Raw genomic sequence first — 24,807 nt, 5'->3', positions numbered from 1 at the left:
AGTAAAAATATGGGATCTAAATCAGGGTAACGATAATTTAGTCGTGTGGCGTTTCTGTTTATGTAAACGTTTGACTAATACGATTAAATGACGAAGGAAATACAGTAGTGAATGAAATTAAAGGACACCAAGTAGTCACCTATTTTACGTAACAATTAAAAGACGCAGTAAATGTGTTGAGTTTTGCCCCAATTAATAATTAAATGGCATTCTTGACTTGAACTAAAAATTCTCAGCTACAGATGTTTAAACGTGGACCCAGGTGGATGGTGTATTCTATTTGGTAGGTCCAAAGTGAAAGTCAAGCTCTGGGACAAACATTGCGACGCGTGTCCAATTCATTTTCATGGGTAATTGGCTTCGTTGTGATAATCGCGCGTCGAAATCTAAGAGACTGAAATTGGACGACCCCCTTTCGAGCGTGTTTATCTTCTCTTCTCCCTTCACTTCCTTTCACCCAAGCACACGGGCACACACGGACCCTCGTGAACTCTTTATTTTTTTGCGTCATCTTCAAGGGTTCTAATTAAATGTTTGACTTCCCTACAAGGGGGTGGTGCGCAAAATGTTTTCATTCTCCTTCGAATCCAAGAAAATTTCAAAAGACCGAACTTCATAGCCGCTAATAGGGTTCATTTTTTTAATCTCCTCATCTTGTTATTTAAGTATTTAGACATAAAAAATTATTTCCTTCATTAATGAAGAGCTGAAGAAGTGGCTGGTGAAGAGTTATGGTCTGAAAGCACCAATCGTTTTAAGAGGGAAAATCTCATTCAAGGATTGGTGAGTGTAATTCGATACGTCCCGTCATTAAAATAGATGATCCTTCCGGTGTGATGAGTTACTCGTCTTCCAATACTATGGGTATTAACCTCTTCAGACCCAAGGTAAACGCACGTGCATCTCCTGGTATTTATTATTATAATCCTTCAGGTGTGAATTCTCGTGTTTTAAACCCGCCGCTACATTTCTTTGTACCTTGTAGTACACGATTCTGCCGCAACATGACTCGTGTTTTTTTGTTTTGCATTAGTAAATCACAACGAGATTGTATATATCTGGAGGGGTCACCACTAGTTCCGAGCGTTGAGCGCAGTGTGGCAGGAATGGGGGTGCTTGGGTAGAATAGCCACGCCTTCTTTGACCTAAGCATTGATAATGCCATGAGAGTCAATGCTAACTATTTGGTGAAATATTCGGTCATGACAGTTATTACGTTAAAATAAACTATCGCAAACGAACACAGTAAACCTTTTTTCTATCATTTTGAGAAGGCTTCGTGAAAATATGCCTCGAATATCTTTTCCCAAGAAAAAATTATTGTCAATCACCACGGTTCCGCTGTGCCGAAAATAACTTTTTGCGAGTGTAAAATATCCATTCCCCTACACTTCTACTGGTAATTAATAAGATTACAGCCAATGGAAATCTTACGGTAGCGGACCGGTCGCAATAATAGTACGAAAGTGTGTTCACGACGATATATTATCACCAAGATACGAATATATGGACAGTTTAATATACACAGTAGTATGACGAACGATCGGAAAACTCCGACGACAATCCAGAAGTAATTGTTGCATTTTCATTTTATAAATCAGAGGCGATATAAGGAATAGAAAACTTGATTATATACGTACACTGTTTGAGGCTAACAACCGAAAATTGTCAAACCAAGATGGCGGAATTCTGATCACGCTTAAAACTCGAATACATCGCCTCCAGATATTTACAACCTCATTGGTAAAACATGATGGATGACTCAACGGCAAGCAAAATGAGTGTGCGTCGTCAAGTGTTTTCATTAAGATATGCATTCAGTTGTTTAAAACTAATAAATAATGCTTGTAAAGATTATATCAATTGAAAATAATGAATGATAATAAAGTATTCTTGACGAGAATAATGTGTTCGTATTATCGTAGTGCATAAAAATATTGTCGTATAATCCCGAGGTGCACATAGGTATGTGTACTATACTGTAAAATATTTGTTAATCTATATGTATTTTAAATTTCACAGTGATGTTATTTTCTCCGTCCACCCTTACCATGAAAGGAGCCTGAAATATAAATAAGACAGCTCCGAGACTCATGGGTCTGCAGGGGATAAGATAATTTGCCCTACCTATGATCACTGTCATTGGTGATATTGGTTTTACAAAGTGTGGCCTTCTTTGAAAGTATGATTTCTTAGAAGGGGTCGCGCAATTTACAGGGTACCTACACTCGAAATTTCACGAGTTATTTTAATATTCATTCGCCATTTTGACTTCAATTGATGGGAAAATTTCTGATTTTTATGACGTGTCAATTAATTTTACGGTTTGCATTTTCCCCAAAAGCCAACGCAGACATTGTGTCTTTGATGCATAGTTATTCGTTCACAGATGAATAAAGAAGTCTAATGAAGAAGACTAATGAGTCGAGACTCTCCGGTTTCGCCAGCGTAAAATATGGATTAATCCTTAATCAAACCGATAGTCAAATAGCCCAATTATAGTATATGCCTCCTGCTAATATTTGGATTTAAATTAACTCGAGTGTCCACCTCGGTAGGGCTTTTGAGTATTTTACATTCCTTTTGCACTCAGCTCAATATTCAATGATTAGTTATTGATTAAAAATGCCTTTAAAGATGTGGTTCTAAACATGAAAAACGATCTTGAAAATGATTCGAGAGTCCTATTTAACTTATTTCTTGCATTTAAGAAAAAATAATCTTAGAAACTAGCGTTTCACAGACAAAAAGTTAGAATGCCTTCAGTGATGCATATTGTGTTATACTTTACATATTCAAAATTGCTGAGTAAATTAGCAGAAAATTTAAAATTGAGACTGAATATGATATTAGGAGCAAAATTCCTTAGGCAGTTCAACTTATCCCACCAGCCAGCGGTATAACCTACTACGTACTGCAGAGAAACTTAAATTTTTGCTTTGGTTTTTGAAATCCACTTGCCTGTCCCAATAGAATTAATGCGATATAAATATAGATATACCCACTAGTAAAGACTATGTTACCGTAGAAGCAAAGAGGGCTAAAATGTCTCATGGAAGTTTCAGGGGAAAAGGGCAGGAAACGGTAAAGAATACTAAATTGGAGGAGTGACGTGATATGTTTGAAAAATTGGCCGGACGGTAATTGATTACGGCTAGAGGGGAGAGTCCACCACCAGTGCAAACGGACTTCCTGTCCGCTGTTGTTTTCCTTCCATAAGGAGCGTGGGAATGTGTGTTTCATGGCTCATCGGTTAAGAATAATGGGATGCTGTCCTCACTTTAATTTACTCCTGTATTTTTAGTGCCGTTAATGAGAGGAGTCCAAAACTGAAGATATTGGGCCTCTGTGTACATCAAAATCATTGGAGGGAGAGCTGGATTGATTATTTTCTATTTGCGCTATTTAGGGAACTGATTAGTCTCTTCCATTAAATTTTAAATCTCATTCACGGCATTGAAGTACGCAAAATGCCCAAGTCACTATTTATCCTTTTAATATTGTACTCTTTTATTGATGGTGCTTTGAGTTCTATAACATTTTTTGGTGAATTTCATAGCGTGAAGTAGGGGTACGATAAAAAAGGACCATCTCATTTAAAAATTCATAATATGTTAGAAAAACCTGTATTCTGCTTTGATTTTGCGTTTTATAATAGAATTTTCTTTTGGGCCCATTGAATAAATTTTTATGTTTTGCATTCGCCAGGTATTTCCCTATTATCGAGAGGTGCCGTCTTCGTCGCTATTGAGATTGTAAATGTGATTATCCTTGGTAGGGTAGGAATAATAAAAGCCCATTTCGTGAGGCTATCTTGGCATCAAATATACGTGATTTACAGAATTTATAGGAGCTAAAATAGCAGGAACAAGGCCTATGTGACCACCGCATTTCAGTCGCTGGGATCTTGATGGATCAAAACAGTAATTGTTTGGTGAATTGCATCTGGGGAATTTATGGAAAAGACCGATGAGTTAAAAGGTGAGATTTCTCCGGATATATGGTGGAAAGAACTAAGAGAAAAGATATCTTGCATCAATGTATCTCGCTTTCTATTATAACATAATCCAGGAAGCATACTGCTCCTCTACGAGGAGTTATCCGAATTAAGCTCTGTCTCGATATTTCCCTCTATTTCTTTGTCCTCCGCTTTACTTCTGTTCTTCATTCGCTCTCCCTCAAATTCCTTCGCTCGCATTTCACTTATTACATTCGCCTTATCTGTCTTTACCTTTTCAACTCCTTTCTGGCTAAGTGTGAGTTCTACATATAAAGTATAGGAAATCAGATACAGGTTTCTTTCCGTCCGAGCTTCCTCGTGAGAATCTATGGCCTATTTTCTTGTAAAATTCCTCACCGAAATACGATAAGAATACTGCTGGTTATCACGAAATTATTAACAATCGAAATGATTAAGAAAATTAATAATAAAATTGGAAAAAATCATTGCATCAATCTGAAACTTTTTTGTGTTCAATTGTTTTTATTTCTGTAAAATTGTAGTTTTAAGTTTCCTTCTCACACAAACAACATTTTACTTCGGCTACACAAACATAAGCGCATTATAAATTCAAGGTTAATGTAAACTGTCTGGCTGGTTCAATTGACTTACCGGAAAAGTGTATGTAAACGCGGCTTCGGCGCGGCCATTTAATCGTGACAAAGACTTCAGGTTACGGCCTCTATAGCAGCGAAGAAAAACAGATTGCTTTTTTCTTCCAGTCAAGTGCGTGTGTGAAATATGTTCCTACTCGTACCGTAGTAAAACCGTATCGTAGGATTCCTTGGCGAACTAGTTTGTACTCCACCGGGTCCAAGAATTCATGTGCCCATGTAAGTACTCTTTTCAAGAGATTGTTGAAGTTCCAGCTGAAAAATACCGCTTATCTTTACCTGTTAATCGTCCATTAATGGTTTTATAAAAGGTATGGTGGGTAAGTTCATCCGAAGTGTGAATCAAGCGCCGGAATGTGAGACTGGGAAAATTGGAGACGATTCAATTTTCTCTGTGCTGCTTTTGTAGGTGAATGATGAAAATCCAAAAGGGTTGAAATATTACATAATTATATTCGTTTATTCAGAAAATTGAGAGATTCAACGCCGAATTATTTTATCAGTGGGATTCAGATGCGAATCGCCGCATAAGACTTTCTCTCTCGTAAGCGTGCACTCAATAATGGCAATGACATGTGCGAGGCTATATATTTTCCCGTTAAGACATATCCTGAGCTTGAATTAAAATATTCCCAACTTTTAGTCGGAGTAAGCATTCAAATATAGCTTTTCGAATTTGATTAAAACTATTTTTCCGCCTAATTTCACTGTTTAAAAATATAATGGTGTTCGTTCGGTATCGTTTAAATTATTTTTTCCTCGAGCGATTAGCAACCGAAATGAAATATATCGATGGCAAAGTTCTAACAACACGTATCTCCAAAATAGCAAATTTTCAGGAGAGCAAAAAAACGATTAATATTTTCGATTGTAGACTGAAATTAAAAACCAAAAGTTCATAAAACTGAAAAAGAAGCATTCATTTGCAAACAGAGCGTTGTTTTTTGCTTGAATTTTATTTTTTAATGTTATTACACTTTGTTTAAGATATCTGTCTCAAACCGGCCGAATTTGAGATACGTGTTGTTAGAACTTAGCCATCGATATAGGATAGCTCTAAAACCTGTTTTTTTTGTCACTCCAAATGGCACTCTAGTTCATTTCTTTCCCAATGATGACCTAGAGCTATTTTTATTTTCGTTTGAGAAAGCGAAACCAGAAATGCTCTGGTGCTGAAAAACTGACATTTCTTTAATTTTATCGATTGAAATTACAATAAAGTACGATTTTCCTAGTCTCAAGTCTTTATTTTGAGGGTGGTAGAGTGTAAAACAAGATATTTAATGAGATTTAAGGCTTCAATCCCAAAAATATTAAAAAGTTATTGATTCCATAGCACCAAATTATCTCGTTTCCGAAGTCACATGCATTTGGAGCGTTTTTGAGCAATTTTTGCCATCCATTCAAAATTACGTCACCTGTGAAAGAAATTTACTGCACATGCTCAGATTCTCGTGGGAAATTTCTGTCATTAATCATAATTTATCCAGCTGAGTGTTTGTATTGCATTAGCATTAATCAGAGGCTCTTGGATCACAGATAGGATGCGATCCCATTCCCAGCCTTTCTAAAATATCAAGATATTTCGTGTGAATTTTGCTTACTCGGCACGGCATTATTATCCGAGCATTTTCCCTCTACGCAATAAGATATGACGGGTTCAATCCTTGCATCGCTCCAATTTTTTTCCTTCTTCGGAATTTGATAAACACTGATACGTAGTCTACACCAGGCACCGTTCCCAACGTTTCCAGTATATCGTGATTGCTAAATTGATTTCTGTTTTCTACGATTCGCTTAATACACAACTCTATTTCCCGTAGCTTTGAAAATTATAACCCTCTGAAATACTGGGCTCCCTTAATCTTTGTTCCGATTATGAATCGCTTAGAGTTTATTTTGACTGGCTTTCTTTGATGTAAGTTAAGAGACTATTTAGAGTAGGGAATCAACTTCTAAGGTCATTTAATTCACTGCGAAAAGGTTAGGAATTAAGATTATAAAGCTGGCGTCGAAGTCATTCTGTTGTTAAGGACAGAGCACTGAGGTGACAAAGGCATTGCCAACCTTTCCCGGTGAACGGAGTGATGTACGAGTATTTGAAATGCTAACCGCACGGCCTCAAACAAGGCTGATTGCGGGAGCAAGTGAGGGAGATATTTATAAGATTGCCGCGCTAAAAATATGTTTGTTTGATTATACGTTGATAAATTGTTTTCTTCGATGAATTGATTTACTGGTGTCACATATGAAATTTTAGCAGCTTTTAAAGCAGATGGAGGTTGTGTAAGGTTGATCCTTATTCTCCTAAATTGCAAATGTTTCAGCCTCAGATGCTCTTTCACCAATGGTATTGATGGAAACTCCTACATGTCTTGCTGAATGAAATTTTGCCTTAAGTTGTAGATCGCATTTACAAAATTTATGACACTTTTATATAAATCTACTAAAAGTTGAATCCTTTTAAGTTTGCCACATTCTTCTCTTTCATGTGACTAAGTTCCTAAAATAACATTGATTACTTCGTTTTTTGTCTATTCAATATCTTAAAGTCTTATTGATCCACGTGGTGATCGGTTGATGCCTCGAAAAAATTGTGATCGAACGAATGCCTCTTTTTACATTTTACCCAATATTTTTGGATAACTCATTGACGTGGATGATACGATAGTATCCTTTTAAATTACTTGCTTGATGAAAGCGTGTATGTTACATTGTTATTCACACTAATTATAACTGGAAATTTTGGTGCCTATGCCCATAAATGAAAACAATTTTTTTGTTGCTAGTTTTTCATAATTAAGTAATGGTAACCTAGAAAGAAAACTTGAATAACCATGGTGAATAATAAATAAACTCTTTGCTGTCTCTCATTTCTCGCAAAACTTTCGGTATTTTGAATAGTGATATAAGTACCTGGGTAGAAGCATCAAATTTAATTTAATTTGTGGAAAATGTTTTAGCTGATACATTTTAGGCGTATGGAAAGTGAGTTTTAGCAAGATGAATGAAAAAAATAACAGTTAAATTTAAAATCAATTTTCATATTGAATAGTTTTTATCTGCTATGCACCGATTCAACGGTTGGTTTTCATGTTCATGCGAGGAAAATTGTTGGTCGCAATCGTGAATAAAATTTCAGAAAACTCTATTATTTATTGTGGTAAAGATTATTTTTTTAATTCATGAAGGATATTGGGAAGCTCAGTATGGTATGGTATGGTATTTGGAGGAGGCGACCGACAGCTGAGGTCATTTGCGCCATGAGGGAAGGGTGAGGAAGGAAGGGTGGAGAGAAACCCGGCGTCGGCGTTAGCCTGCTCTTAACGAAAGGCGCCAAGGCTTAACGTCCCATCCGACGGACGGAGTGTTGCGCTTGAAATGTCCTCCTCACAACATTCAAGCAGGGATCGGGCAGTCTCTGAAAATTGGGAAGCTCATTGCGGCATTATTATAGTCGTCCTCACTATTAATGCCAACGAATTAGGTATCTGCATTTTGCTTGGTAATTTATTGAAAAAATATGAATTCCAGCTCTGGGTGTAACGGATTAAGATACATGCAGACAGTGGCGTAGTAATATGCTTTGAGGGTGGATGGAGGAGCCGATTCCCCCATTGAAGCAACCGGCGGTCGGGGAATATTTTTGAAAAATGATTCATCTCAATGACTCAAATAAAACTGCCAAGATATTAATAAACGATCTTTAGCTTTAAGCGGATGCAGTTAATATATGTCAAAACTAGACAATATTTTAAAGTATTTTTTTATTTCTCTGAGGAGGGGAGGATCTACCCCTTCATCCCCCCCCATAGTTACGCCACTGCATGAAGATCATTAACTCAGTAGCTGTATTAAGCGTTGTTTGCGGAGTTTGATGTACTTTTTACACAGTACTTAACGGTTTGATGGCTACTGTGTCCTCCTGGATTGAAATTGAGGAAGATATTCGTAAAGGAAACGTTAAGGAGAAATAAACATTCTGGTGCGATTTTTAGAGGAAATTTAAGTGGATCTTAAATAACTATGAAAAAGTAAGGATCCAGAATTTTTATCCGCCAATTCAAATACATAGTGACCTTGTAGACTCACTTTCCTGGAAAAAACGTAATGTCGGGAAATGGGAATATAAACAAATAAAATTCAGGAGAATTTTAGTTTTGAAGAGTTTTACCGTGAGCCGATTAAAGTGTTCGAGGGTGTTTGGATCAAGCAGACGGCAGAACCACCCCTTCATCCTTTAACCTATCAAATTCAGTAGAGAACCCAGGCATGAAACCGTGATTCCTCAAACAGTCTATAATGGCCATGGCAGTGATTTAATCCAGATGTAGTCCACATAGGAGAAACGATATAACGAAACGCATTCTTAAGGACGATATAAAGTCTAGAAGGTCAATATTTCCTGGAGACGAAGGGAGAAAATTTCATTGAGGCAAAATCATTTCCCCTTACCTGGACCTTGGTGTATACCCAGAGAACCTGGTGGTCAGTTGAGCCCAAGGTGAATAATTTTCGTCTTTTGATTTTTTTGCACTAAAATACCACTTGAGATTGCTTTGAGAAAGGTGTATTTCTTGCTAGTTCGCGGAAGTTTCCGCTGATGAAGCACTTTGGAGTTACTTTCAACTAAACAGAGAATTTAGATGTATTTAAAATTATATGATGCAATAATTTTTTTTGCAATTTTGAAAATATTATCACCTTATACTACGAGGTTTAATATAATTTTTGGTTTTTTCCCGGCGAACAATTGCTGTGAAGTTTTCTAGGGTTTCACACCGGGTCAGGTCCTCCATTTCTCCTTCCAACGTTTCGATGAACAACTCGCCCATCGTCTTCAGGGATTCAGGAATCCAATGATTGGATTGAGTGGATTCCTGAATCCCTGAAGACGATGGGCGAGTTGTTCATCGAAACGTTGGAAGGAGAAATGGAGGACCTGACCCGGTGTGAAACCCGAGAAAACTTCACTGCTACGAGGTTTAATAGTATGCATGATTTAACTTTTCCTGCTTTGGGAATCTGGTTGGTTTTGAAATACCTCCTTCAGATTTTCATACAAGCCTACGAATTACTGCGTAAAAACAAGCAAAAAAAGAAAAAAAATATACTCACGTATTTAAGTATTTTATATCGTGTGGTTGAGATTAATTAAAAAGAAAAGGATATTAATACCATAGTGAGAAAATGTAATTATCCATTTATTGGAATAATTCATGAATTGACTGATGTTTTATAGTGCATGTCGTGTTTGTTTAGTTAGCATTTCATAACTTTGATAAATACTAAAACTATTAAATCATAAATTATGCCTTGGTTCCAACTCTATCGATATGTAATTGTCAAAACAATTAAGAAATCATAGTTAAATTCCGCCAGTAGTTAATACAAAACTTCGTAGCACGGCCCATCTGTATTATTTCATGTATTTTTATGGGTAAATGGCCTGTAATGTCGCCCAATTAAATTTTCTTTCCTACATATTCTATCAATATCTGCCTAAACCAATTATTTCAATCAGAGACGTAGGCTCTATCCACCAAATCCAATGATTGTACAAATGTACAAACATTAGGCCTGTCCTGAAAAATTTTCAAACCGTGTATACGATGGCATCATATGGATTTCCTTCTTTTCTGAGGGATGATTTCTAATTAATGAATCAGTATTCAAATTAAAATTTGGAATTCGATGCAGTGAAAAAATGATATCGATAGTGTTATCCGTCGTGGGTGTATTAATGAGATATATTGAAAGAGACTAACCCGAATGCACATAACGGTATTTGACGAGTATATCCAAAGTATACGATCTCTCAAATCGTCTCTTATCATTGAGTGTATGCAACATGGCGCGTTTTCTAATAATATAAAGCAGTGCATGAACGCCACTTCCGTAAGCAAGCGAACTTGAAGTGACACCAATTACTCTTGAGTAGGCAGTGATTTGCCTCAATTTGGCTCGTTTTTCGCGGAAGGCATTGCAATTCCCGACCAATAGTCTCCTGCAAATTTTTTTGCAAATGCTTATTTTGTATTACAATCGATTTTTGCCTTTTTCCATTGTTTTTTTCCGTCGCATTTTCTAAAATGATAAAATTATGATTTTAATTTTGATTTTTTTGGCCAGAGTGATCATATTTTTTGCTAGAAACTAAAGAGACATCATTAATGATCAACCTGCTCTCGACAGGGTAGACGGTTGATTCCGCCAATGGTTTTATTTGAATTGTATGGTTATTATTATTTTAGAGGTTATTATTTTCGATAGAAAAATATCATTCTTACAAAGTTTAGAACTCACGAAACTAAAGATGTATCAAGATTTAAAGATTGTATACTTTAAGATGCAACTTATTATCCTTTTCCTTTTCTCTTGATAATATCAACATAATTTTGAAGTCCCTCTGAGTCAATTCTTTCTTAGCTTTTGGCTCCTTCAAAGCCTGTTCGAACGATTTGTGCGAATGTACTCTGCGGTTATTCCATTCTCGTAGTGTAAAACCACTGCGGAATCGCCCGTATGGCCCCCTTAGCTCTGAGCTCCATGTTGCTTCACCTGCTGGCTATAGGCTGCGGTCGCCTGGCCTTCTGATCTTTGCAACAGTTGGCGACATCTGGTCCACAGCCAAGAGTATATTGGTAGCACTTTTAGTTTTCTCGTACCCTAATTGTTCTGTTCATGTGACCAAGTATGGGGATGTGATATACTTCTCATGTGGCTTGGAAAGGTGGCAACCAACTCAGAGGTTTGCTTACTAGTCGATAATGGGCCCTTTTCGTGAACTGAGAGAGGAAAATTCATTCAGGTCATTGGGGTTGAATCGGTGGGGAGATTTTATGGCACCATGCGAATTCACGCAGGAAAATTATCACGTGCCATCCGGGCTAGCCGCTGTGATGGGTGTTTGGAAACCCTCAGCGATCAAGGAAAAAAAAAAGAGAACGACCTAACAAGTGTAAGCGGAGCGTGTTCCTTATTAGATTATTATTTTTTCTTATCTAAATATTTCAATTGATTTTAATGTATCATGCTGAAGTTGAGCATTTATTAATATCGCTTTTTAGTTCAGTTAGAGTGGTAACCTATAATAGTGGGTAGATCATTTGGCTGCTGGTAGAAGTGTCCCGGCTTCAAATCCCGGGTGAATCTCAGCACCCTCAAATTAACCTCCGAAGCCAAAGGTGGTTCAGTGAAAGAATATAGCCCCTCTATCCGGAATGTTTACAATTTACCCACGACTAAGTGGCCGGAGTTCAATCCTCACATATTCCAACCATCCTTTCGAGGTTTATCACTGACAAGGAGTGAGTTAGATGGGAAATGATATCGCCCGGGCGGTGTAGACATTACTAGAAATCTAGTAGGAATTTGGAACGCACGGATGTCCCAAGCCCATATTAATTATATTTAGCTCGTGTTCGAACCGAACACTTAAGATATAGGGTATGTAAATGTTACGATAAAATCGATGGTTTCAGGTTTTACTTTGTGAAAATCCATAGAAAAGAATTAAAAAGGTATGGTATTTTTTTCACAGAATTTATTTAAGTCGACCGGTTTCGTCGCATATAATAACAGGCACAGAGTTTGTTATTTTCTCCCATATATGCACATTTCACCTTCAATCTTCACGCCTTCCTTCCCTTTTTAATTGTGTATATTTTGGAGAAAGTAACAAACTCTGTACCAGAAGATGTCGCCTATGCGACGTAACCGGTCGAATAAAATAAATTCTGTGAAAAAGGTACCATACCTTTATAATTATTTATGTAAATGTTGCGTTGATGATCATAGGCTAACTCCATAGAGTGGTGATGACGTGTCACAACTGTTTAGGTTTTCAGTTTTTCCACAAATGAAGTATTTATTTCTAATTACAATCGTTTTTCCATCAATCACAATCTCTTAAGGCAAAGTAAAACAACCACAACAAACAAACATAACTACCTCATGGCAACCACCACCAATATAAATAATTTATAAAAACTTATTTATACTTCTAATATCTCCCTTCTTTCATTTATAACCGAATAAAATACAAAATAACAACGATTAACTAGTCTAAGTAATATCGAATGGGCTGACAGCGTCATAGACTTTGAGTACAGTTGATGGCGATTTCCAATGGTCAATGCATGAATACTGCAATAGAGATTTTTCCTGTCGGTCAATTAATGTATAATCTACGCATTGCGCGTTTTTATGGGTATTAGATATTATTGGAAAATCCGAAATATCATAGAAAACTTTGCACACAGTAAGTGCATAGAAGGTAACTGAGGGTTCGTATTCGGGTAAAAATGAGAAATACGGAAGGAATAATAAAAACGTGACTATTATTTCTAATGATATACTTTAATTTCACCATATGATAAACCCAATAAAAAACAAGCAGTGATTTTTCGAGGTTTTCTTCCGCGTTTATCCATCTTCTGGACAACGCGGAAGAAAAATAAAACCGCAAGGAAACCCGGAGGCATCACTGCCCACAGTCAAAATCTCCGCGGAAGCTTGCATGGAAACAATAAAAAATAGTACATTAAAATTCCATCCAACCAGAGTTGAAAATAATTTATCTCATTACTCAAGGAAGCGAATGCTACGGGAAAGTACATAATAAAATCGCTCAACTTGCTATAAATCAATGGGAGCGACCCTTATGACCCTCTTAGAGATCGATGGCACGTTTCCAAGATTCCGTAATTGCCGGAAGTTGCCCCACATAATACAGATAGGTCGGTTTTCGATCTCCCGAAATTGGAAGCAGGAAGTAATCTCGCGCAGTAACCAAGAATTGTCCAATCAAGAAGTAAGGGAGAAAGCGAAAGGAAAGGAACGCGGAAATTGCGAGGTTGAAAGACATTGAAAAAGAAGGGATCCGTGCTACGAGGCTAATGGGATGATTTGAGCAGAAGTGAAGTGAGGAAAGCCGGCTCTTCCAAATTATGTCTTATTTGGTCAACGTCAAATTTCATTTCTTGTAAGGATTGGTACGCAATAAAATTATCTAAACCTCATCAGCACCCACGCTTTATTCTCCGAGGGATTGAAAGCTTATTTTTTGTTTACTATTAATGCATTTTTTTACTGATTTTGGAAAAGCGTTTTTATTTTAAAAGCGGATTTAATGAACACCGGATCGGTGTTCATTAAATAAAATAGTGTGGGATTTCACCATTCGTTCTTTATTCTCATGGAGATCAAACATTTCCACCAAGTATCGCCGGAAGCTGTTACATTAAGACGAATTAAGTTAGGAAGAAGCGTGTAAAAAAATCAGTTTATAATACCAAAATAAATAAAGACTTTACTTTTTTATATTTTACTCTGTTATTTGATTTTAGTTTATCCACTTATTAACTAATAGACTAATAACAGGAGACCCAATAATTTTTCTCGAGACAATTGCATTACGGTTGCTTTCCGCAGACGTATACAACACGGAGGATAAATCCAGAGCTCTCCTGGAGGACTAAAACTGAGCTTGTATTTACATTCAATTTGAAACCAAACCAAATCTTGGCCAGTTTGATTCCCGTTAGAATAGGCACCTGGATGACTTCTCTAACTTTTGTCGGTTAATGATCCGATCCCCTTTAATCTTTTAAAGGTGGTCTACTAATACGCTTTATTCTACACCTGGAGAAAAACTGTGTTCATCTTTTTGTTGCGAATACGGAACTCCAAACGCTTTTCTACATTTCCACCACTGTCCTCGCAAAAAATACGTCTTCCGCCACACACTATGAGGACCTGTGCCTTTCCACGACAGAATACGAGTTATGATATTTTTTCGTCATCATGTTGCAATCGGACCTTGGGAATTAATTTAAACTATGGAACGAACGATAAATTGCATCGTGATGCTTGTTAATTTTCAATATTATTTGCCAACCGAACCATGGGAATTGAATTTGATTATGAGTAATGTTATGAACAAAAATATTTGCTTTTTGAATTATTTATGATAAAGGAAAAATATTGCATACATCTGCACATTTTACGAATTAACATTATTCAGATTAACTAAATTTTCAATTGTGGAATTTTACCCCGTGAGAACTCTCGCTGATTTGTTATCCAATTGTTGGACTGGTTATTTTTTAAAATAATGATAGTTCTGCGTGATTCCACAAACCACCCAAACACATATTTTTAGCAATGGAAAAATAAGGTTGGAAATGAAAGTAGTTTGTTGCCAGAATTGGGGCTCTAAGAGAAGATTTCAATTTTAAATGATCTGTTTACCTTTCGGATTCACTTCCGTAAAATAGGCTTTCAATTACGGTTGATAAATACCGGACGCTGATTACACATACACAGGTTTACGCTTATACCAATGGCATCAGTATTTTGACCTAGTCGTTTACTCTGATAAACTGTTCGACGTGGTAGTGAAATAACATCTATGCTCTTCTCTCTTAACCCTTTTAGTGGCATCCGGCCGATCTATCGGCCCGAGGGGTATGTGCGAAGAATACCACGGGTCGATCTATCGGCCGGGTGTATTTAAATTAATTTAAAAATTAAATATTTTTCCCAAGTTGTACAGAAGAGATAACGACATAGGTGAACTTTTTAATCAATGACGTAACTATTAGAAGTTTAAATTTAAAAAATTAGCTTCAACACATTCATATTAAAATTTTTATAAAATGTTAAGTAAAATCGTGCAAATTCATCAAAAAAGCCCTGGAATTCTTCGCGTATACCAGGTAAAAAAGGCTGGCACTAAAAGGGTTAATATAAGTGGCTGTTCTAAGAAACATTTCCACTTTCCAAAATTTTACTTTCCCCTTCCATTCCCTCCCGTCTTTCGTTTTTCTTTTCTTTCATATACTGGGTTACCTATCATAAAAGAATGCTGCGGTGCTAATAAATCATTGGAAGATAGTAGGTATAGGGTGGCAAAGATTTTCAAGGGGCTGCCCGATTCCTGCTTGAGTGCTTTGAGGAGGCCACTTGAAGTGCAGTACCCCGTCCGTCGGATGGGAAGTTAAGCCTTTGTCCCCCTGGCGCCTTTCTTTAGGAGTAGGTTAATGTCCACGCCGGGTTACATCTTGTCGAGCGGCTTAAGTTACACATGAAAGTCATTAGTTATGCAAGCAAAAAACTGTTTGAGACGATAAATTCGTAAAATATAAAAACGTAAGTTGTAAGTAATTTTGATTTCATTTTAACAATTTTCAAAACAGCATAATGCTTTTATGAAAACTCTGAATTGTCCTCCCTGTTCTTAGTCTGCCTCCACTTCTATTCGTTTCGTGACCCAACTCGAAGGCAGGACAGAAATTCAATGACGACTCCTTAATAATTCATCATGAAATTATTTTGCTTCCCTAAATGGTGTATTCCGATTAAAATAGAAGTAATATATTCACCTCATCAAAGACGCCGTAAAATTACTTGCCACGGTTAAGTTTCGGCTAGTGGTGATGAAACTAGGAATATTTTTTTTATATTTACATTTATTTTTTAAAATATTTACAGTTCATAATTCTTGGAATTATTCCTGTATTCCATTTATTCTCTCATAATACATTATATTTCGCGAATAATGCTACCCTTTGACAAAGTTTCCTGTCCTCCAAATCAATTCCATGATAAGTTAAGAGCGGCTGGTATACTTATTGAACCGAAATTAGGTTGTGCCACGCTGTAATTCAATCACAATCTCTCATGCTGAAAAATTGAGGGAAAATGAGAGGAGAATGCTCTCACTCTTTCGCTCTGTTGATTTGGTAGCACCGAACTTAAGACTATTCACCTGAGCAGTTTTAGTGGCAGGTGCTTCCTTGCTGTTTTTTTATCCTCATAAAATAAAATCACTCGATATTGCATAAAATTGTGATAACTCCTCAACCCATTGAAACGTAGTTCTCAATTATTAGTGACATCTTTATCTAGTACTCAAATTATCAGTTTCACATTTTATTTTCTTCTATATATCCACGTATGAAAATTTAACCTGTTTCTTATAACTGGAAATGAGCTTCATGTTTTAGGAATTTCTCATCGTTTTAAAATTAGTGCATAGTGCTACTAAGGAGTATAGTGTTACTCAGTTTCTCGTCAGGTAATGCAATTGTATATTTCATACATCAATCCTGTTTCGTTAGCAGTGTATGATCTCAAATAAGATACGCATAAGATTCGCTGTTAATTTCCATCAAATTTGGGTACGCTCTCAAAATTATCGCCACGTTAGCAATGAATAACAATTAATTAGTAATATTTCAGCATTGAAAATAAATAGAAGTGTAGATCATTAGGTGGTGGTTACCGTGATTAGATATTTATTAGAATTCGCTCTCTTTGAGACGGCTGAAGAATGATGTTTCGATGGCAGTATTGAATGGGTCATGCAGGTTATGGCCGTGAGATGACCATGAAAGCTCACATAATGAAATGTAAAAAAAATGTGTAACTCCACGTGAATGCCATATGTTCTCTAGAATTTATTTCTTATTACGTCCACAATAAATCACCGTAGTGGTCCCGAAAAAGAAGTGTAGTTAAAAAAATATGAATTGGGAAATACAGAAATGATAAGATAGAGTATTGCTGGGCGTGAATACGGTGGCGCGGTTGAAGAAATCCTTCGATATATCGAAGAACGTGATTTTTGACGGTTGAATTCATGTTATAAAATCTCGGTGAAGGAAACACTCGACCCACATCGTGAATGGCTGGGAAGAATGCTCTTGCGGTTCTTTAGAATTTACTCGGAATGAGTCCAATCTTTTGGCATTTAAAATATGTTTTTTTTAGAATGCCTGTCATGGTAGGAGAACCTTATCAATTTGCAGTCTTATGATGCTTCAGTTCTCTCGCAGCGAACCGTTATTGTTGACGCGGTTTTTAATCAGCGAACATAAATCATACCCTGCTGAGAATTTTTTTTTAGAAAACAACCAATAACTACCTTATCAACTTCAGTGGCTAATATCCCTCCATTTTGTTTTTTATAGACACATGTCCGTGTGACAGCGTGCGGGACGCTGTCAATTTTTTTTAATTCTATTAAAATGAGAGAATAGCAGTATTTTTCAATTCTTCGATCGTATTCGTGTGATTTAATGAATGAATGACGTAATTTAACTCCCAAAAAGCTGTCTGTTTTTAGAGTAAATACATTCAGACATCCTCCGCGTAGTTGTCAATAAGAGTGCCCTTGTAAACTGGAGGAGAATGCCCTCTCATTACAGTCAGGCGACAAAAATGGGGTTCAGATTGCAGTGCTGGCATCTCACCCCGCGGGCCCGGGTTCAAGGCCCGCCGGTGGCAGAGAATTTTCAGAGTGCCTGGACCCTACTTCAGTGTTAAGTGGGGGACACTTCAAGCGCAACACTATCCGTCGGATGGTATGCTAAGCCGTGGTACCCTTGGCGTTTTTCGGAAAGAGTAAACGCCGGATATTTCTACACCGTTCCTTCCCCACCTTTCCCTCATGGCGCAAATAACCTCAGCTGTCCGTCTCCTCCGCCAAATACCATGTCATATTGTACACGAGGTATACAATGTGGTATATGCTTCGTTGGATTACCTTAATTTCTTAAGTATTACGCCATCATAATGTCTAATGTTATAAAATCGAAAAAGTTATGGAAAAGGTTTCTAAATGCCATGGTCAATGCATCATAAATCATTCATAAATCTTGGATCACTTCTGAATCGTAACAAAAGGAAATAAAAGAATGCTGATAAATTAAAAATGGGCAAAAATTAATAAATTTTTTCAAAGTTCCGTTTTACCTTTCCCTTTCCAGAATTAATGAAATTCCCTGTAAGAGTCATCTTAACTTCAAAGTTAAAACTAAATACACATTATATCCCGGGAAACACGCATATGTAACTTTAGTAGCATAGTGTTGAAGAAACTGTGATTCATTAAGTGTGCTGCTGTAAGCCATTAGATGTAAAATAGAGAGGCAAAGGGCTAATTCTCTCTCATTTTACCAAAATTCGTATTGTTGCACCTCGAAAAGAAACCAGGAACACTAGGAGTAAAGATTTAATGCGAGGAAAAATCAAATAAAAAAGTGGTAGCACTTTGTTAAAAAAACTACTGCGAAGAAATACGCAGGGATTAATAGCCGGTATACATGAAAAATGCGTTGCATTTAGGGCTTCTAAATGCAACGCATTTTTCATGTGTACCGGCTAAAGCGAGAAAAATATTATTCAACGCTCTGCCCCTTCGTTTTTAAAGTTTTTTACCCCTAGCGTAGATTATAAATTTTGACCCTTTTTTACGGAGAAGGACATTGGCAAACAAAAGCAAACCTACTCTCTTCATAGTCTATTCCTTGCTCTGCGATTTGTATTCCATGCACTTACATTTCACCTGTCAGCTCAAGCGTTTTACTGGGTTTATAAATCATCGCCGTCCTAGATTCGCACCTGTTATCATCCTTTCATTAGTAGAGTGATTCAGTCAGTGGCATGGTAAAAAAATTCTGAATTTTACTGGAGTCTTATTAAAAATGTTCGCTTATTTTTTGACGCAATAGGTCGAAATCGGTTCAGCCATTCTTCCAAATGTCAGTCAATGGAATGTGGAAATGTAAATAACTAAAACCCGAAATAGGCTCAACTATTTTTCACTTGCCGTCGACTGACATTTAGAAGAATAGTTGAATCTATATCGACCTATTGCGTCAAAAATTAGGCGAAAATTTCACAAGATAGAATTTTTTTGCGAGGGAATGGTTTTAACTTAAATGATGTAAACTTGTTAACAACTGAGAAAATCAGATTCAAGGTAACGTAAGGGACTGACCGAAATGTAACTCTAAATTGAATTCGGCAACGGTAATGAAGTCGGCTATTTAATAAACAATGAATACATTAACCATAGGAAAGACTAGGATTTTATGAATTCCGGCAATTTTAAATATTTTAAAAATATTTGCCATACTAAGCATGCTGCCAAAACTATTGCTGTGGAGTGAAACTTTTGAAAAATAAATCAATCAGAAATTTTATCGAAGGAACTACATTTTCATGACCTCGAAATACTTAATATTACTGAAGTAGAGGAAATGCAAGAAAGTTTTTACTGGAACGTCTTTTTTCTCTCTTTGAAATATTAGTCATTGAATGGTCGTTTTGCCTTTTTTCACGCACCCGACTTTTGTCCTCTTATCTCGGCTTAAATTGCATGCGTGGGCTTGGCTCGCCAGGCTGTAAATAGGAATTGTTTTATCCCACCACATGTTGATGAATGAGTTCCGACTGTATATTTGTATAACCGAAGCTACGTTGTAAAATACCTTCGAAGAGCGCCTAGTATAGTATGGGGTCCTTTGTTTTTTTTCAACTTATGAATGCTCTACGGCGGGGTAAAATCCTCGCCTGTTAAACTCGAGGTCGCGGGTACGTGTCCCGCCTAGGGAGTTTACCTCTATTCAGGTCATGGATGTTCTTCATTAATTTTTTCCAAGTTAGCGATAGTTAGTAACCCCGATGTTTAGGCCGTTATGTGGTGTTTACGGGGTAATTGGAAATAAATTAATGACGAACCAGAATCAAGAAATTTTCTAGTTGTAATTATGCAACCCAACCTGCACGTATGAAACTAGGGTAGCCTAGCAATGCTCCTGCAACAGAAGAGAGGAGTGTTTACTTTACGACCTGCAAAGATTCGAGTATCTCTCCGTAGTTCACCAAGAATGTTGTACAAAATACTGGTGATCTGCGAGAATTAGAGATAAGACATTCGAAATGGCAGAATTTTTGAGTGAAAAAAATATAAAAATCGCCCTAACGGAACTATTGAAATGCACTGTTGGAAGGGATAAGGCACTTCAACCCTCTGACGCCCTTAGGTTTAATTTTGCCCTAATACTCGATCTACCTCGCTGTCGATTAGCGTTGATCAGACAAGTTTACCTCCACGGATTTTCTGCAAAACAAAAGCAACGCTTAGCGCAATCGTGGGAAAATAAACCGTGCTTAACATCAAATTCACAGTGGCACATGTAAACAAATACGAATTATTCAGATACAGCATAAATTATTTGCCTTTTATTGTTTCCTTAATTATTCTCTAATAAGGATCCATGCCATCCGCGTTTTTCACTAATTATCTTACCAAAGACTTGAGTTAGCAAAAAAATCAGTCCATTCTTGAATATATGTACGTTGGAATTAACGCAAGAAATTTTCATCGGATATTGGGTTCAAAACGTACGCTCATTTCCTTGGAATTATAAACGTACATTCCTAATCAATTACAACGTAACGTATTTCCTAATCAATTATTTAAGTACTTTCACATACTTTCCTTACCATTCATTACAATTCCGTTGATGAAGTAGTATACCAAAGCGATGAATAAGATGCTATAAGAATGCTGAGGCGGGAGGACAAAAGAATTGATTAAACTGAAAAATCCCTAGATAAAGGAGTCTGCTACTTGGTGTCACCTTTCTTGCACCGCATCAGCATTGATACCAACCTCGAGAATAAAATGCTTAATTATCAATTTTTGCTCTTGGACAATATTTTCCTATCTCAGCTTCGGAATTGAAGAAAAAAAAGCTAGTAGAAAAAATAAACTACTTTTGGGTACTAGCGTTCATGCACCGGATCGGTATGCATATTTATTAATTTATTACATATTGCAACAAGTAGGCTATTGCGTGGTGACAGTATTAGATTTAAATAAATGAATGAAAGAGAGACAGAAAAAACACCCATGATAAAAAATTACATTAATTCGAATATCTACATCAGTGCAGTAGTATCATACAAGTAACGAATGAAGTTTGAACCAAATAAACCGATTTCCCACTCTTCATTATCTTGTTGGCATCAACCAGAAATCGATGCACACTTTCTCTTAAAAATTTTAGCTTTGAGGGGAATCAGGGAAGAAGAAGGGGATCGGGTTGGTGTGGTGGCTAGTGCTGGCTTCCCACCCCGGAGGCTCGGGTTCAAATCCCGGCGGTGGCAGAAAATTTTCAGAGTTCCCCGCTTGAATGTTGTGTGGAGGATATTCCAAGCGCAATACTCGTCCGTCGGATGGGACGTTAAGCCGTGACCCCCTTGACGCCTTTCATTAAGAGCAGGTGCCGACGCCAGGTTTTTCTCAACCCTTCCTTCCGTACCCTTCCCTCATGGCGCAAATAACCTCGGCTGTCGGTCGCCTCCTCCAAATACCATACCACCATAGATCTTCAAAATATCTTCGGGTAGCACGAGTACAGAAGGCCATTAATTAATTGTCATTGTCTTACCTGAACAATGTTTTCGTGCCTCAGCTGTCGCAGAAGCACCATCTCCCTGAGGATCTTGACCGCGGCCCTCCTGTAGCAGCTCGACAGGGACCCTCCACCCCTCCGACACTCTCGAAAGTCAAGCCCGTTGAGATTGACCGTCTTTATCGCTACGTCATGACCCCACACCCTGGCCTTGTAAACGGCCTTCGTCCATCCGCCAGCCACAAACTCGAGATCCGTCGCGGAGTACACAGCGGAGCACTCGAGGTCCCTGACGCCGGCGGAATCACCGCCTCCGCCCAAGAAGTCGTCGTCTCTCTCGCCGGCGCTCTCGTTCTTCGCATCGGCGTCGACTCGTTCCCAGGAGTGAGCGAGAGGGATGTCGGCAGCTCCGCGCCCGACTCCCGAGGTCGGGATGGTCAAAGGGTGGCGAAAGACGGGGCCGAAGACCGCGGCTGGTCGGCCCTGTCGCCTGCCAATACCCTCACAAGCCCTCGAGAGCGTGGCCTCCTCCCTTTCGGTCAGTTCGAACCCGGGCCAGAAGAGTAAGGCGACGGCCATTCCGAGGAGACAGCCGTATGATACGATGCAGAGAAACATCACAGCTGAGCACGGGCATGCTGTCATCGCGAACACCTAAAGGACATTACCGTTTCGCGGCGGACGGTGCTTCACCCTTTTGCTGCTGAGAATAAGTTTACTACGTTTTCACAATGGGCTGCTGTGAACGAATTTCTATCGTTCTCTCCATAATTCAGTGACAGTGAACTTGATATTATTTTTGTCCACAGTTGCACTGGGTGTGAACTTGGTGACCTGGTGGTTACGCGTGTTTGGTTGTTTACTGAAGGGGACCGGGTTCAAATCCGGGTGAAGTCCTTGGACACCCTCAAAATCCGCGCGTTACGGGGTGACGCAGAGAAAGGCACTTTCACCGGTAGCCTGATGTATGAAATACACACGCCTGTGTCCGATTCTGAGGTGCCATCCGTTAGACGTCCATTCGTTACGCTTGCAGTAAACGTATTTAATTCATTATTTTAACAAATGTGGAAATGGGGACACTATTTAATCACTTCTCCCCGATTGCGTTTAGGTTTCCGGTGAGGGAGCTGCCGCGAAAGAGTTTGCGTTTGAATATTAACGAGAAGGGGTGTGCGAGAGCAGGAGAGCACAGGGAATAACGGGTGACCTGTTCACGCCGCGGCGTCAGGGTCGACTCTGCCGATAGCGAACGCGATCGGGAGAATATCTCTCGCTTTGGGACTGGCGCCTGCGCCGTGATATCGTCTTCCCTTTACCCCTCCCGCTGCGTGAACCTCTGTGCCCACAGTAAGGCTCTTTGTACAAACTTCGATTTTGAACGGTCGGTAAAATATCGGCCGTCCACATACTAATCGTGAACAATCGGAGGGCATGGGAGCTTGCACACTAACCGAGCACGCACCGGTACCGATAAATATTCGATTAGCCGCTGGTCATTGCCACTGTGGATCACGACAGCCAGACAAGCGATTTTCGTTTTACCGGTTAAAATCCGGCTTAGGGGCAAGCAGCCGATACTACCGATACAAGGGCATACCCAGCGAGGGACAGCTACCCCCCTAGAAGCAAAAGTCTTTAAGCAAAATCAGTACTGAATTGAAATGAAAGAATTCAACAAATTTACCTTAAACCCACGAAAGATGGTATGTTTTAGTATAAGATATGTTAATAAAATGTTACTATTTATTCAAGGAAATAATGTCATAAACTAATGTCACTACTTGGTTTGCCCCCTCCCTCCTAGACCATGGCTTGCCCCCCCCCCCCTAGCTATAATCCTGGGTATGCCCTTGTACCGTTAAAATATAGGCCGGTAATAAACCTGTAAGGGCTGCTAGCACTTACGCCGGATTTTAACCGATCAAACGATCACCTGCCTAGTTGTTGTGATCAACCGACTTTTTATCGGTACCGGGTCGTGGTCAGTCAGTGTGCTAGTTTTTTACCGGTCAACCAAAATCTGTGGAAGTGCAAGAAGCCTAATGTTTAGCAATGCTGACTGTCAGGCACGTTTCCAGAGGGTGTCTCTCAAGGGGTTTGGCCCCCAGAAATTTTTCCCTTTATGGCGACTACCCATGATACATATGATGAGGAGATCACTAGCCCAGGGCATTCCATTCCCCTTATGCCATATTTCGATAGTGTTACATTTCATGAAGTCTGCCAATAAACGATGGATTTAACTTCCAGTGGTATGCAAACGGAATATATAGCTGATTTAATGAAATTATAGTTTTCTGATGCATGCGAATTGACAACAAAATATGAGAATGGGCAACTCGCTTACCACCCAAGTACCCACCCAAACGTACTTTTATGGCTGCATACCAGCTTTTTCTGTGCCTGCGTTTGATTATATATAGGAAACAGGTTACATTTATCTCATAGACGTAATTTTCAAGTGTCATTAGTGGTAACTCATGCCGTCTCAATGACAGTGTGAGATTAAGGCAGTGCTGATCAAAATTCAGTTCACGGTTCTGGAAAAAACTTTCCAATTTTGTAGCATCAGTTCAGTGGACCGCAACAGTTTTTTCTGCAGAAATGTTATTCTTTTCTCAAAGCAGATATTATACTTATTAAAAAAATATACTAATGCAGTAGCATAAATGATTTTTGAATGAACTCCATTCAGCAGTGCACCCAAAAATGGTCGATAAAAGTGACTCTCATCGCTGTAAAAATCTAAAAGCAAAAATATATTGATAACTGAAGTCTATTCCAAACAGCTGTATAATTTGGTACAACTGCCACAGGTTTCCACACTCCCGTGTCATTAGGAAGAGGAAATGCTTAGGTAAATCAACACAAATCTTTTTTGTGGAACCTTCCTTTACAATAATTACAAAGAAACATTAATGGGGTTTAACGCCCCCAAATTAGTTCCCAACTAAAATCCTTCCTAAATTTCAAGGTG

The 24,807-nt window shown here is 38.2% G+C and overlaps 1 protein-coding gene across 1 annotated transcript in view; it reads right to left on the bottom strand.

Annotated features, from left to right (window-relative positions):
* Nucleotides 1-23,123, bottom strand: part of LOC124156849 (extracellular tyrosine-protein kinase PKDCC-like) — a 56,301-nt gene extending 33,178 nt beyond the window's left edge. The window contains exon 1 of the mRNA XM_046531341.1: nucleotides 21,864-23,123. Within this exon, the coding sequence (XP_046387297.1) occupies nucleotides 21,864-22,472 (609 nt within the window). The 5' untranslated portion in view covers nucleotides 22,473-23,123. The remainder of the gene's footprint in view (nucleotides 1-21,863) is intronic.
* Nucleotides 23,124-24,807: the final 1,684 nt, after the last annotated feature.

Source organism: Ischnura elegans, chromosome 4 (genome assembly GCF_921293095.1).
Source record: "Ischnura elegans chromosome 4, ioIscEleg1.1, whole genome shotgun sequence".
NCBI lineage: Eukaryota > Metazoa > Arthropoda > Insecta > Odonata > Coenagrionidae > Ischnura > Ischnura elegans.
Note: the sequence above shows the minus strand (reverse complement) of the source record. Positions and strands in the feature narration are given on the sequence as shown.